A 16,769-nucleotide genomic window follows, 5' to 3' on the forward strand; every position below is an offset into this window, starting at 1 on the left:
CCAAAAGATAATCGCGATTATCATTCTCTCGTGCTTTACTTCTTTCCCTCCCGCCACTTTTCCTCGCGGCTGGCTACTTCCTTTATTTTCTCTCGGGCATCCGGTTCGACGCGCCCGCGATTTCCGGAAGCGAGTAAGGCGAGAGAGAGCCTTACCACCGAGCCTTCATTCATAAAGCACGCCTTGGCGTGCCGCGTACGAATCACGTGCCACCTTATACACACGTCGTGACTCGTGAATTTCGAGCACCGTGAAATATTCGCGTTCTCGATTCACGGTTGTGTTGTTCTTTCCGCCACGATGAGGTTAACCGAAAGAAAAAGGGAGGAAAAAGGAAGGGGAGGGGAGGGGAGGGGAGAGGAGGGGGAAGGAACTTTCATGGTGGAAAGATGAAAGGTAACGTGGAAGTGTTTGAAGATAATAATCGGTTAGAAAAGAGGTGGTCTCGAGAGATGGTTTTTTTTTTTTTTTCATGATCTTTTTCTTCCACCAAGCGTAATTGATGAGTACGTATGGGTAATGAGTTGTTAAGGAGTGTATAGATATAGGGAGACCGGCTCCTTTTTTTTTGTTCAAACGTGCGGGGAAATATAATATAATGAGTATGCGTGTGCGAATATTAAAATTGATTTGGGAACGTTCTTTGACAAATGAAGTTCTTGAAAATTTTTTCAATTCTTAAAAGGAGAGCTGATTTTTTTTTTTCGTACTTGTGTCACGATGGAAAAATTATCTTTTGGTAAATTAATGTATTTCTATATGTAAAAGGATAATTTCAGGAATTTAAATAAATAATTTTAATCTTTGACATTATTATGTTTTGATAATAAGCTTGTTAAGTTAAATAAACTGTATATATCTGTACATATCCAGCTTTTAAATAGTTTTTATATAATAACTTTACAAAAATTTTCAAGACGATATAATTATAATATTTAATATTTAATATTAATTATTTCTTTGCTGTAATATAATATTATTAATATATAATTTGTTATTTAATGAAAATTTGATTGTACAAGATATCAGATAATTGACGACATCCAACATCATAGTTTAATTCTACTTTTAAAATATTATTATTTAAAATAATAAATTTTATAATAATTTTGGAAAGAATAACTATCACACAATTCTACATTTATCCATTTAGAAGCTACAACTTCAAATTCACTCTCTATCTACAATCTACAATCCTATCTAAACTTCTCCAAAAAAAAAGAAAAAAAAGAATATCGTGTAAAACTTTTAATCAATCTACTCGAAGATAATCTACGAATCTATTATAAGAATTGTTACAGAACTGCCATATTTTTATTCATTTAAAACTTCAAGAGTTCACCTGCCTTCATTTGCAGATTCTATCCAATCTAAACTTTTCAACAGAAAAAAGAAAGAATAGCATATTATTCGAAGAACTTTTAATCAATCTACTCGGACCAAGAGAAGTAAGAGGAAATTTTCAAGCGAACGATTCGTCGAACGGTCTGGCGAGCATGGATCGGAGGACCTCGACGAAAACACGAGAAAAACGAAGGATAAATCCTTGAACCGGTAGACCAGACTCGCGTGATATAAAGCACTTACTGATATAACTCGTGCACTTACGTGTTGGACTTAATCCGTTGCTTGTTGTATCTCCGATGAAAGTCAAGCAGTTCCTGAACCAGACCGGTCTCCACCATGTCGTCGACCCTTCTCTCCAACCGATCCTCGAGGACTTTCTGCAATAATTTCGGAGAAAACGGTCCTCGAATTAATTGGCCGCGATTCGACACAGTATAATCTATATGGAGAAACAGACACTTTCCAATTATATTTGATTAACGTGATAATTTTTATTCAGATAATTTTTAGTTTTTTTAGAAAATATTCCTTAAAATCTATAGCTTTTTTGCATCTTTCGATGACTTCTTTCGACCGATCTCAATAAAATTTTCAGTATATATTCTTTAATTTATCATTACGGATAATTTTTCCAAACATTTTTTTATAGATCATCTGTATAAAATAATTCCTCTGACTTTTCAAAAACTTTCAAGTTTGGTCCAATTTTTAAAAAGTTATTTTTATCTAAAGGATTGAATTGAATATACTTTTTGCCAGATATTGAGAAAATATCGTGAAATCAAGGCCCTGTCGTATGGTATAGTATGTGTATAATTTACATTTTCAAGAATATCTTTTTTAAAAATTGTAATGCAAATTCTATTACGTGTTTCTTTATTTGCAAAGAATAAAAATCTTGGAATTTCGCAAAAATAAAATATCTTTTTTTTTTTTTTTACACTGACAGTTTAACAAGCAAGCCCGATCACATTTTATTACATCAATGCTTTCGTGTAAATGTCACATTTCACACCCACGATTGCATTGGTAGCAATCGAACATGTCAGAAGGAGTAGGTGTTCAGTCTCTTTGAAAAGTTGTTTCCGTTTAGTTTCACAGCCTTTAATAAAATATCTTTGCAAGACATTTAATTTAAAATTTTGCCTTATATTCAGCCTGTGAAATAAATTCAAGAATATCTTGAATTGCAATATAAATAATCAAGGATTATTTTTATTTTATTCTTTCTCCCTGTTCTTTGATTCTTCAAAATCATATTTTATATATTATATTTGATCAAGAATATAAAAAAAATTATTAAATAAAATATACAGATGGATACACGAATATTCGATTATCCATATCCATATCCATGATATTTCGATATCAATGAATTAGACACGAGCTCGAAGGTTAACACGTATCATTAGAAAAAAGAAGGAAACGCTATTGTGGCCTTCAACGGGTTTTCAAATTAATTTGTCTCTCTCTCACACCTTCTGCTCGTTCCTTCTCATTTAATATGTACTTGCTAATAAGTAAAACGCGTTAAAAGAGTTCTTCCATGATTCCTCGAAATCGTGTATAAAATAATTGACTAGTCGGATACAATGATTCACAGTGATTATATTCAAAAATATAATAATATATTTAATATATTAGAAATTTATTTTATTAAAATAAAATAATAATTTCCAAGAGATTAATTAGATTTAGAATTTGTAAAAAAAAAAAAACAATAATAAATATTGAAAGAAAAATGACATACTTGTTTTACAAAAAAATTATTAACACGTTGAATTATTATTTAAAAAAAATATGTATATATATTTTTATACGTATTAAAGAAATATTAAACCAAATATTAAATTTAAGTGTCTGTATATTTCTATAAATAGATATATATGAATGTTTAAACAAATGATTTATATTGTAATAAAATATTTTATATAGATTTATTCTGGACATAGAATCAGGTCGAAGATAAAATTTAGTGTCCAAACATTTTTATGATTCACTGTATAGCGTATCAATAGTACGTTTCAACGTGACTCGATTTTCGATGTGTACGCATTAGAAATGTACGAAAAAAGCAAAGCCATTCATCGATATTTGACGGAGATCGGTGTCGAACAACGTTACAGGTTGTAAAGACATAGATGAGATTAATAGTTAGACAGCCATTTTACGATGAACCACCAACAGATTTTTTTATCGTTAATCAATCACTTTTTTCATAATTTTATTGAATACAACTTGATCGTCATCTTTTTGAAAAATTTCATTTTTAATACTCATGAATATTAATAATAAAAATGAAATTTTTATATCTTCTAATAGTAAGATTACCATAGTAATTGATGAAAAGATATTCAATAAATATAAATTTCTAAAATTATAGATTATATATTAAAATTATAAATTATATATTCGTACATAAATATATCATAGCGTAAGAATAATTATTGATTTTTACTACTTATTTAATTCAAATTCACTCGCTCATTTTTTTTCATTTCAATGAAAATTTAAATGTTCTATAACTAGATTAGAATTTACAACAGAAAAAAAACAATTGAACAATTAGAATGAAATATAAGAATATTGAAAAATATTCAGAATTAATAAAAATAATTACTAAAATATCCTACGTTATAAATCAATAATTTTGCAAACGATATTAATTATTATTCACAAAATTAGTTAAATTAAACATGAAATTTTTTTCTGCACAAATAATTATACGACATTTCGAAATTTAAAGTTTTTATCATGAAATAATGAAAAATTTATAACTCTATATCCTTCGTTCATTATCATATTAAATATTAATTGCATTCTAGTAAGAAAAAAAAAAAAACCGACAAAAAATCTACACTTCAACTTCCAACTTTTACCACTGATTAAATACAATATAATAAATTTAGTAGTTTAGAAATTGACGATGTCCAAGAATCACACAGAATCCGACTTTTCGCAATCCATAAACGATGGCTTAGTTCCACTTTTGGTAACCATCGTCTCTCTCTCTCTCTCTCTCTTTCTCTCTCGAAAAATCCCGCTAATTAAGACGAGTTTCACGAACTTTTAATATTTTTAATGCCACTCCCCATGTTTCACCATGTTCCACTGGATGTTCCGGAGCGGCAATTAAAAATGTTTTATCGGTACGAAGATAAAGGCAATAAAAAGAGAAGAAGCCACAAAAGAAATGAATTTGCAAGTCGTAAATCGATATTACGAATCATCCTCGAGGCGGGTTATAAATAATTTTATGACGTTATCTTATTCCACCTTAAAACACATCGAATATTTGATCAATCGACCGAAGAATTTCCTTTTACTAAATGTAGACTTTTGAAAGGAACGAGGTTGGGCGTCGATTAGAAATTCCGATAATACAACCAAATGGAATTCGTGCAAACGTTAGGTGGTTTAACAACGAGATGGTACACGTTTTCACGAGATGGTTACGTGAAGTCGTGAAAAGGGTATGCCTAAAAGTTAGCATGATCGTGTCGAAGGCAAACAGAGAAGTTTGGAAATCATTTCTCTTACTTTTTCTTTTTCTTTCTTTGCCAACTGTGATGAATAAAAGAATGTTTAAAAATGATATTTAGGATTAGGTTTTAAGATTACTATAGTTCGTGTTTGGAATTTTGGTGAAATTAAAGTAGGATACATAACGTGATCACGTTAATTATTTTCATTCACATTCTTTTATTTTATTCAATCTCGCTTTAAGGATATTTATTTAAAATAATTTAACAGTCTGTTAATTTAAAAATTGCGTATTAATTTGCAATTCAAAACGATTAATATACTCCATTTAATTAGCTGAATAAATTACTCTTTCAATTTGATATATCGATGGCATTAAAAATCAGGACAGTTTGAACATACAGTAGAAAGAAAATAAATGGTAAATAAAATTAAAAGTTTTAAATTTTACAAACGATTTTATCAAAATTGATAAATTCCTTTTCTTTTCATTTTTTGATAAATGAAGCAACTTTCAAAAAGAAAACACTACACGTGCTCTAATCAAATCTCAAACTGAAATTCCAACAATGAACTTGGAAAAAAAAGAAAGAAAAAAAAAACGAAATAGAAAAAGAAAGAAAGAGATAAAAATTTGGAAACTTCCCAATGTTAGGATAGAAACCCGTTACAGGATCCCCCTAATCAAATCTCCAAACCAAAGATTCCAAAGTAAAACTTCAAAGAAGAAGAGGAGAGGAGTAGAAAAAGGAAGGAAAGGGAGAAAAATTTGAAAAATCCTTCCCTCCGTGTCACAAGAACCAACTAACCTAATCGAACCAAGATTTCAAGTAAGTGAGAAAGAGAGGCAGAGTAACGGAGGAAGAGAGAAAGGAGAGAAAGAGATACAGAGAGACAAGGAGAGGAGATATACACGAAAAGAGATAAAAAAAAGCAGCGGATTCCTGTCCTTGTAAAATGGTGGGACGCGACCAGGCGTGCACAGCTCCTTGGACAGCAGCGGATCGTTCTCACGCTCGTTCACGGTTAAAACGCGACCTCCGCAACCCGTTTCGGTCCGCGTTCGGTTTAAATCGTATTTAAATGCCGAGTGAGCCTCGCGAGCTGCACGTGCGCCTCCACGGTTTCATTCATGGGCGGCAAGCGCGTCAATGACGCAAGATTCTCGCCCGGCTCGAATCGCTATTTGACGGGCACAGGGTATACACACGGACACGCACACGTACAGACACGCGTGCAGACGAGGGCAGACGTGATGCCTCGTTCGGCCACGTTTCGCTTATCGCGTGGAACCGAACCAGCTCGTTTCTCCCGTGACACCGCGCTCTCGAACGGGAAAGATGAGAAAGGGGAAAAAAGAAAGGGCGAAGGGGACAGAGGGAAGAGGAGGAGGAGAAGGAGGAGGTACAAGAAAAAGGAGATAAGATATTACTCGGGAGAGAGAAAAGGGTTTTGTTTGTGATATTTGAAACGTCGAACTGTATATTACGATTCGGAAGTAGATGGCGCTTGAACGTGTCGTTGTCGAGCAGGTGGTGGACAGGTGTAAAATTAAGTTCGTATCGTGGAATTTTAAGAATAGGGAAATTTTTAGAGAAGAATCGTCATTAAAGTTGAAGAGATACGATAAAAATTATGTTTTTCGTTTTAATTGGGAAAATTTTTAAGGATTCGGCCAATTTCAATAATATTATTGAAATCGAAATTTCAATAATTATGAGTATAGTTGAAAGTATGGGATTAAGAAAGAATAATAAAATAATGTAAGAGTTGAAAACTACGTATGATGTAATTTGCGGACAGTTAAGAAAAAAGAAAGCGTAAAGAATAAAAAGGATTATTGGTCGGAGGATACGCTTTCATGAAAATTTGTAGCTGCCCGAGAAATTTGACATTGATGCGAGTTAATAATGGCCAGCTTGATGGATTTGATCCTGCTTCCGATTAAACCCTTCAGGGATTGGTAAATTGCCTCTTAGTGGCCGATGACTTAATCCTGGTTTATCCCGAGAAGTGAAAGCTGTTTCTGAGACCTTGCAATATTGTCCGAAGTTATTAAATGAACTAATGGAATCTCCTCTAATTTAAAAAAAAATAATAATAATAACATGCAACCTGTTATAGAATACACTTTTACATTTACAATAAAATTCTAAAAATTTTTGAAACATCTGAGTGAAACCATATTTCGCCTGTAATTACTTCATCCACTTTACGACCACATTATCAACCACATCAAACGAATAACATTAAAACAATCATAAAGATTCAAAAGATTCACCTGTACAATCTCAAAAAAAAAAAAAATCTCCTCCATTCTTTCCACACTTTCGATACCGCAACCAAGGAAACGAAGCCACAGACCATCCCGCGTCACGTCCACCGCACGGTGACCCTGTAACCCGATTCATCCCACCCTTAAAAATAAACCGAAAAATCGAAGAGGGAAGGGAAAAAAAAAAGAAAGAACCCTCTCGGAAATACATAGGCGCTAAACGTTTCGAATAAAAGCCAGGAACGTGGCACATTGCTCGCTAGTCAATTATAGCTTCCGCGCGCAAGTCGATCATCCAGGAATAGGCCTCGAGAACAGCCCCAGTTGGGGAAACGGCGTAAAGTAGCTCGTGATAAATGAAGGAGGAATCGTTGGATTCTAAGGGTTGCGTTGACAGCGACGACGAGTTAATACTCTCGTAAAGACGTCTAATTCTCGGTGGTTCGAAGCCACGAAGGAACGTTGGGGAACGTTTACGTAACGGCAAAAGAGGCGATGATATTCCTCGGGTTTCACCCGTATATGGCTGAAAGCGAAGGAACCGTGGCGCTGAAACTAGAAAGGACCGGCTGTGTGTGCTCGACTCGTGGCCAAATCGGGCCAAGGTCCTTCCAGAAGAAGTGGAAGACAGAGGTGGAATGTGAGCGCGTGCGAATTTTCGCGGCCCTGTTCCCCGATCCGTTTCAACATTGGATCGGTGGATTAGAAGGTGGAACAGGTGGTTAAATAAAGTTGGATTATGTTTTAGGGAGAATGTGATAATGTGACAGAACGAATATGAGTAGGAAATCATTTTTTCTTTCGTAAGAAAAATCATGATTATTAAAAAAATGTTGGAGGAGAAGAGTAGGTATTGTTCGAAAGATGAAGAAGATATGTCAATCAAATGAAAATGATCATATTGTTAGAATACAGGTTGCATAAAACTTATATTTCTTATTTTTATAATGTACGATGATGAATAATTCTCAGAAGAATTATTACTGTGGATATTTTAGTAATTGTTGAAAAAATTTAAAAAAAAAAATTGCAAAACAAATCATATTGCCTATCATTTTTTTAAATAATCCAAAACAAAATACTAATAATATCTATTATGAATATCAATCAAAATAGAAAATCATAATTATAAATATAAAACAAAGTTACATTTTCTAAAAACAATATTGCACTTTTTCTTTTAATAATATCTTGCATCTAAAAAGAATAAAAAGAAACCAAAAGTTATTATTGTGAAACATTAAACATATCTTGACGAAATGATCTTGAAAATTATTATCTCTTTCACAATAAATATATAACTTTTCTCAATCACTTTAAAAAAAAGAATATTCAAAAAAATATGTGTAAGTATCTATATAAATACATTTCGAAACCAAAACGATTATCGTACAAACTAAATTATAATTGATAAATCATCTTACACCATCGCATTATCCAATTAACATTTCCATTCTCTCCACGAAAATCCAAATCATTTATCACGGTCATTTTTTTCACCAGTTTACGTCACACAGATGCAGATTCCAGATAAAAAGAAGATCTCGTTCCTCTGCCACCGACCTTCTCCCAGTTCGACCATCTCGTCTGAAGGTGAAAAAGTCAATGGTTCGGTACAGGACCGATTTGGTAAATATGCACGAGCTTCACGTGCATGCGTGGGTGTCGATTCGTCTTTCGACAGCGAGAGACGGGTCCACGTTTCGAAGAAATCACGCGCTCTATGTCTGATAGTGGCTCAACCTTGACATTAAAATTTTTACATGGTTAATTGAGGGAACAACTGAGAAGAGATAAAAAAAATCGGTTGAGAAAAAATTATCTGACAGATTGTACATACGAAACGAATTGTAATATTGTAGATTGTTGAATTAATTATATTTTATATTTTAATATATTTGAGATTAATAGAAATTAGGGCTTTCCTTTCCTGCAAATTTCCTGCAACAAAGCATATAGGGCTTTCAGAATTTGTTAAAAAATTAAAAGAAATTACAAAACTTGCATTGAAATAATTTCTTAAAAAAAAATAAAAAAAATATTAAACAAAAATAACCAAACAGATCAATATCGTTCCTTATAAAATACACAAAAACAAATTCAATAAAAACTAACCAGTTTTACCAGACCAAATATATCACTTGAATTTTTCCAAGGAGATACGTGTATTGTATATAATTTACAGAAATGAATTTTTTCGTGGAAAAATCAGAATATGCCCAAGGCGTCGGCGTACGCTTTCGTGAGAGTATGGCACCGCTGAAAAAGGATGGTCGAATAAAAGAGATACAAATGTGTTCAGAAAAATTGATGGGCCTCCGGCGCCTAAACACTCTCGTGTATGAGGACGAGCACCGACTAAATTTGTCCGCTAATGACACGCTTTCGACCCGTGTTTCGTGCAGCAAATTCGATCGTCTCCGCTTATTATCAAAATATCCCGGTCGATAATCCCAATAATACCCGACAAATCGGCTGACGTGTTTTTAGACAGCCGGATATCGTGTCAGATTGGAGAATCGATATAGAATATAAATTGTTGTGTAAAAATATTACTATGTGCACGTACAATATTTATTTTTGTACCTTTTTTCTCGATTGGATCGTCGAAAAACGATTTGTAAATGGTGCCTTGAGGGATTTTTCTGTTTAATCGAATCGATACTTGAATTCAATGGATAATGAAATGGATCGTGGAGAGTGATTTAAATTTTTAATAATTAAGATATTGTATAGAAAAAAAATTAGGAGCTAATAAATTAAAATTTTTATTTTGTGATTTAATTGAAATAATTATAAGAGGTATTGCAAGTGTATCGAAACAAAGATATTTTAAAAAATGATATATTTTTTATAAATAAAAAATATATTCCATAAGATTAGAAGATTAAAAAGTGGTATAAATTGTTTTGATATGTAAAAATCGACTCAAAAATAGCGAATATAAAGTGTTGCACGGAAGTGAAACACCCCATTCCAATAGAAAAAACACCTCTCCAATCAAGACTTTAATTCCATTACGTCACCCTGAATTTCTCACCCTTCGCACGCAAACACTCGTGGCCTGACCGAGACCCGCGCGATTACCCCAAGATTAAATAGCTCGCACGCTTTTTCCCGGCACAGTGATCTCGATCCAATCAACGAGACGCTTTAGGCAAAGAGAGTAAAAACTACATTTACCTCAATCCCCTTTTCCCTCCCTGTTAAATCAATTTAATCTTCAATGCGGTTGGATCAAAAGTGACACCCACAGTTATTCGACACCCGGACTTTTCTTCTAATTTTTGTTATCTAATTAACGTCATCGCCCACCGCTGAATTGACCGGATGAAAAGAAAATAATAGGATTATGAGGATCAAAGATCAACCGATGGAGAAACGTTTATGAAAAGGTAGACTAAATAATAGCAAATAATTATTGCATTTTTGCAAGCAGAGACTTTATCGAAGTTTTCGAGAAAATTGATATAGAAATAAATATGTATTATTTCATTAAAATCTTGATATAAAATTTTTCCATAAAGATAACACAAGTATTGCAATTTTACAAGAAAATATAAAGATTTATAAAAACTTACAATTGTTCAAAATTATAAATAAGTTCAAATTATGATCCCCTTTAAATAAAAAAAATATATAAATAACTTAATAATAAATAAATAATCCCTTAAAACTTCAGGACTACTTGCTAAAATGTTTAGAACAGTTTGAGAATCACTATCTCAAGTATTAAAAAAGATACATCTTAAATACTCATAAATTTTTCCCTCGAATCTTCATTCGAATACCTGTACAAAACCAATTATTGGCGAGTAGCAATCACCTCTCGAGTGATTTATCGCACGACAGACCAGAGTGGTGTCGCAAAATCCGGCCAATTATGAAATCTTCCATGAAATCTGAGATCAGAATTTACAGAATTCCGTGATACAAGATTGCGAATTCACAATCGAATGACTGAAAGCGAATCGTCGTTTGTAAAACGAGAAGACTACTAGTGACGAAAACAGGTGGTTTTCTGTACCGATCGATAGGAATCTTCATGGAACAAAGAGGAGTTGGGGGAAGAAGGGAGGGAGGGAGGGAGAGAGGGAGGAGGAGGAGGAGGAGGAGGAGGAGGAGGAGGAGGAGGAGGAGGAGGAGGAGGAGGAGGAGATGGACGATCCTAATGGCGTCCAGGCGAGACAGAATGAGAGGCACGCACTTGGGGGACCTACCATGGGAATGCCTGGCCGCGTTCCCGGCGGTTCACGTTGGCTAGGTTCTCTATTTTCGACGGCAGCTCGCTGCTAGCGATTCCTCGATCAAGGGGGCGTTGCAGAAAGGCCAGCATTAGCGATGGGATCAAGCACGCTGGCGTCCGCTTTAGCGTTAACCCGGATCGAATCCGAACGAGCTTAACTGGACAAGCGACTTCTGCGAATTCGAATTGACAGCGAAAGAGAGGAGATGAGCGTGAGTCGATAAAGAACTGAGTGTTCAAAATTCAGGAAGATCCATCTTTAAGAATTAGCGAGGCTGAGACAAAAGGGACAAAAATTTAGATTATTAAAATGAGCATATTGTACAAAATGTTAATATATTTGTGGATCCTTTAAAGATTGGGGATGATTCTAGAAGATTAAATCATTTGATGCAATTAAATGATGTTTGAAGTAGATGAAACAAGATGAAAATAAAATGAAATATTGTTCTATTGCTTATAAATATAATAAGTCTTAATAAATAATTATTTTTGTATACTAATTTTTATGTTTGTTTGAAATTGAATTAATATTCGAAGGATGAATATATTGGCTCTTTGTCTATTGCAAAAAAGATTTTAACTAATAAAATTTTCATTTGGAATACACTTATGATAATTTCCTGTTCATAGCACTGTTGAAATTTATTTTATTTTTGTATGCTATGTAAGAGCAAAATGTTAAATATATTGCCACGTGTGAGTAATTGAAAATATGGTGTAAATCTTTAATAATATTTCACTTGATTTGGATTTGTGAATACATATTGAACTTGATCCCATCACTAGCCAGGGCATGAATTCGTGCGCGTGTATTCGTGGCAGAACTCACCTCGGAACCAGCCTTGGCATTATGCTTCTTCTCTCGAGCTCGATTTTGTTTTAAAACCGTCTGCATAGACATGGAAACTCTCAGATATTGCTCTGAATTCTTCTATTTGAAGATAGATTACTCTGAATGCAATTTCTATTTGAATTCTTTTTTTTTCTTCCTTTCCTTTTTCAAGGAATTAGCTATTTTAAATTATATATGTGACGAAAATATAGAATGTAGAGACTTAATAAATTTGTAGGAATTTTAGTGGAATTTTTAGTGGAATTTCAAGTGGAGCTACATATAAATAAACGTCAAATTTTTCAAATGTCTGTTTTACAATTTTTTTAACTAAATAAATAATTTATATAAAATGAATAAGTAAAGAAAAGTTATTGAAACAATAAAGAATTTCAATACCACTAATAATAAATGATATATAATATACGAAAACATCTTGAGATCTTTTAAAATTATTTAGCAGTGATGAAGATTTAATTCTGGAACAGCCAATTTTGGATTATTTATGATTATGTATCTCAGAAATAGTTTCTCTATTAAAATTTTATATTAAAAAAAATTGAACTGAAAAAAAATAGAAAATAATTAATTTTTCTTATTTTCAGGAAAATAATTAATTATTCTTTAATGATGCAGGATCATGATAAATGATTAAAGGAAAAAAATTTTGATATTATGTGAAAAAATTAAGAGATTTAAGGAGAATTGAGAACCACTGCTTAAGCATGTTGAATACCATAGGGGTCGTCAGCGTTACTAAACGTGATTAGGCTACCTCGAATTCCGAAACGATAATATTCGTGAACGATAATACACCATTGAAAGGGATAAATATTTTTGTATCAAGGTATTATAGGATAGAATTACAGAACTAAAAAAAATATCGTTAAGATAAATGAAGTATATTATGAACATTGCTGAGGAATATGAACTTTAGCCAGTAGTTAATGAATTAATATAAAGGGTGTCTCAAAAAGTTGAAGCCAATTTCATTACTTATCAAAATATCTTTTCAAAAAAAAAATTCTTAATTAAATTAACTCTAATCTTCATGTTCTGTTATCAATGATGATCTTCACTATATCATTATGCAAAATACAAAAAAATTAATGATATTAAATTATATATCAAAATATAATCTATCCTTATATTTCTTCATTAATATTATATACGTATATACTCGTGAACATGAGTTAAAATCAATCTTTTATTTTTTACAATTTCTTTTACAAGAAAAAGTCGATCACGAAATATATCAAAAAGATAAAACAAATTTAATTAAAAGAAAGATTGATTTTATACCAAGGATTTTAAGATTCAAAAGATCATGTTTCATACTTCTATTTCAATATTTTTACATTTACTACGCTTTCTTGGAAAGATTTCTAAATATGTGTATGGTAATTTGTCGGACGAAAGTCTTGTGAGTGAAAGAGGAGGAGGAAGAACTTCGTAGCCCACTTGTTGCGATTTTTTTTTTTTTTAGAAGTCCAAAAATATTGCCACACATGTTTCTTACGTTACCAGAGAGAAGAACCACTTCTCTTAGGTTTCATTAGTGTCAGTTAACATTTAAATTGTATAATATTAACTGTCCAACATTCAAAAGAGAATAATTTATTATTAATTTATTATTAATTGATAGAATTTCGTAAATTATTTCTTATTTCTCTTCTATTTTATTCTTTTCGTTAAATAATTATTTATGATAGACAATAGACATTAGAAAATGAAAAGAAAACATAAAAAAAAAACTATAAGATTATTGACTGGTGCTTTTTTTTAAACACTTTCCAACCAGAAAGGGTTAAGAAGGAAGCCGCATCAAGGTTTCTTCAAATTAACTGTAAAGGATCTGTGAAATGAAGCGTTAGTGTCGCGGAGAATTTCTTAGGCTTCCCATCAAACCCTTCGAACCCTGGATTGTAACGAGAAAAAAAAAAAAAAGAGACGTAACTAATATCTTTATTTTAATAACTATTTTATTTCATTTTGAAATTTTTATAAATCATCGATATAATCGATACTAATCATCCGTTAAAATACGTAAAATTAAAATAATAAAATGAAATGCGACCAGAAAAATTAATACTGCTATTAACAATTCAAAAATAACCCAATTCGCAACAGAGACACAATTATCTATTGTTATTTGATTAAAAAATTTTTTCAAGTAAGTAAAAGTAAAAGGTTAAATTTATGTCTATTGTTTCGAATTTACTGTATAAAAATCACAAAATTATCTTTGTTCAATATAAACGTAACGTATCATTTATAAAGCAAAAGAATGAAACACGATAGGTATCTACAGTAATTCTTCGACCGAATTATACGAACACTTCGCTACTTCATTCGAGAGAGAATCACGTTTCTATTTACTATTAGAAATTCCGTTTGCACACAGCGATCATCGACAATTCGGATTCAACGAGAACCCAGGCAATAAAATAGATTTCACAGCAATCTAACACACTCGCTTGAAACAAAGTGGAGCTACTCTGTAACAGTCTCCTTCACGAGCAAATTATGGAAAGGATATAGTCGAAGCTACGTACGTAAGTTTGACCTTTTCCTCAGACGATATTAAATTTAATCTCTACAATATTCTATCTGTTCTGATTTTCTTTAATTAAAATATAATTTTTAACAAATGAAATGATTCGTTTGTGAATATATATTAAATACACATTATGGGAAAATATATAATAATTTAATCTAATTAATTTTAATTTTAATTTTAATTTAATTATTGTAGATAAATTTTAAATAAATATTATTGAAAATATGGATATTAATTATTTTATCTTGATCAAGAAAGTATCGGAGAAAAATTAATGAATAGTTAAAAAGAGAAATAGAAGATCAATGAAATGATTTCATTGGACAAAATTAATTATTTTATTTGATATTTTTAAATCTTGAATATCAGTATATTTTAAAAATATTTTTAACATCAAAACGCGTCCATCACAAATAATTTTTGTTTTAAGTAACTATAAAAATGTTCAATTTTGAGCATAGAAATATAAAAATGATCTATCGATTCTCCAGCAATTATCGACCCCTTTCGAACTCCCACGTTTCGTGTGGAAAAGCAGCAGTTAGACGTCTCGAAATCCGATTCTAAATAACGTCAGCGTTTCCATGATGGTTCGATCCGACGAGAAAGACGTTTTGCTGTCACGCGTAATCCTCCACCTCGCCGATATGATAATCGCAACGTGAATTAAACTGGCCGTTTATGTTACGACGTGATGAATTATCATTGCATCGTGGGTCAGAATTAAACATTTCTCTTGAGGGGAGGGGAATTTAACGAGCCGACTTTGTAAAAGTCAAGGGAATGAGCGATGGGTATTCGCTTTTTGCGGAAATTTTATCCTGCAAGATGGAATTCGTGAACTTCTGCCGTATTGTAAAAGTGAAAGTTACCACGACCGTGTGGTAACGTGGAAAATTAATTTCTTTCTGCGATGCGGCACGAATTTATGAGATCGTTCCAGGTTTAAGTTTTATTCGAGATTATATTTTTCGTGTGAGTTACATTTACTTCAATCGAAAAAAATCGAGAAATTTTGGAATTAAAAATTACTTTCTATTTTATTCTTTATTTTTTTTTTTTTAATTATTTTGCGTGTAATTAATATACAACTCCTTATTATTTTATTAAATGTACTAACATTTATTATGATACATTGATCAATTTTATTAAGGATCTTGAATTTTAAGATTAACGAAATTAATAAGATAATTTTCATAGAAAAAATAGAACTCTACGATCATTTTTATTTATCCAATCCAAAAGCAACGTAAACCTCTTCCATAAAAGCCAGCAATCCACACAACCATCAATCTCGACATATTTATCACGTATCAAAGCCAGAAACCATCCCAAATATACTCTATACTCCTCTCGTCGAAATTAATTACACATCTCGAAGCCATGATTTTTATTCTTAAAATAAGTTACTATTAGTATTAATCGATATTTCGATAAAGGAAAATAAAGAATCCCAGTTTTATCCTACATACGAAACAAATAGAACATTTTTGAACAAAAAAAATCTCATTTTCTCTCTTCTACTTCAAAATTCATCTAATTATATGATTTTTAATAACATTTGCTTTTTTGTTAGTAGAAAAAAATATTCTTTTTCTACTAATATATTTTTTAATTTACAAATTATTTAAAATTTTTAAATCCTCATTTCAAAATGAAATTTCCATAACCTTCAATATAGAATTTAATGCAACAACGTTATATCATATAGATACATATTTATAATTTTACAATTTCTTTTCTTATCGTCACTAACAGATTACAATTTCCTCGAGAAAATACGAACCACTCCCCACATCTTGCCAAGTAAGAAACACGGAAACACGAGTAAGCGACCCAAAACCCCATAAAACTAGATGAAAATCGAAATTCAATCTGGTTCAAGCAGGAGCCACGTCACGACCAAAACCGAACAATTTCTTCAACAATTTCTTTTCCACATTCGTAACAGGCTTCTCCCTGTTCCTCTATATTTTATTGCTCGTGTATCTAACGACCGTCGGTGGTTTTAAACACGGTGGCA

At 31.9% G+C, this 16,769-nt stretch overlaps 1 protein-coding gene across 1 annotated transcript in view; it reads right to left on the bottom strand.

The window, feature by feature from the left end:
* LOC122719648 (tRNA dimethylallyltransferase) overlaps positions 1 to 16,769 on the bottom strand; it is a 119,090-nt gene that overhangs the window by 13,741 nt on the left and 88,580 nt on the right. Inside the window, exon 5 of the mRNA XM_043945640.1 lies at positions 1,609 to 1,724. Within this exon, the coding sequence (XP_043801575.1) occupies positions 1,609 to 1,724 (116 nt within the window). The remainder of the gene's footprint in view (positions 1 to 1,608; positions 1,725 to 16,769) is intronic.

The sequence above is a fragment of the Apis laboriosa genome, unplaced genomic scaffold (genome assembly GCF_014066325.1).
Source record: "Apis laboriosa isolate Shangri-la unplaced genomic scaffold, ASM1406632v1 scaffold91_cov154, whole genome shotgun sequence".
Taxonomy (NCBI): domain Eukaryota; kingdom Metazoa; phylum Arthropoda; class Insecta; order Hymenoptera; family Apidae; genus Apis; species Apis laboriosa.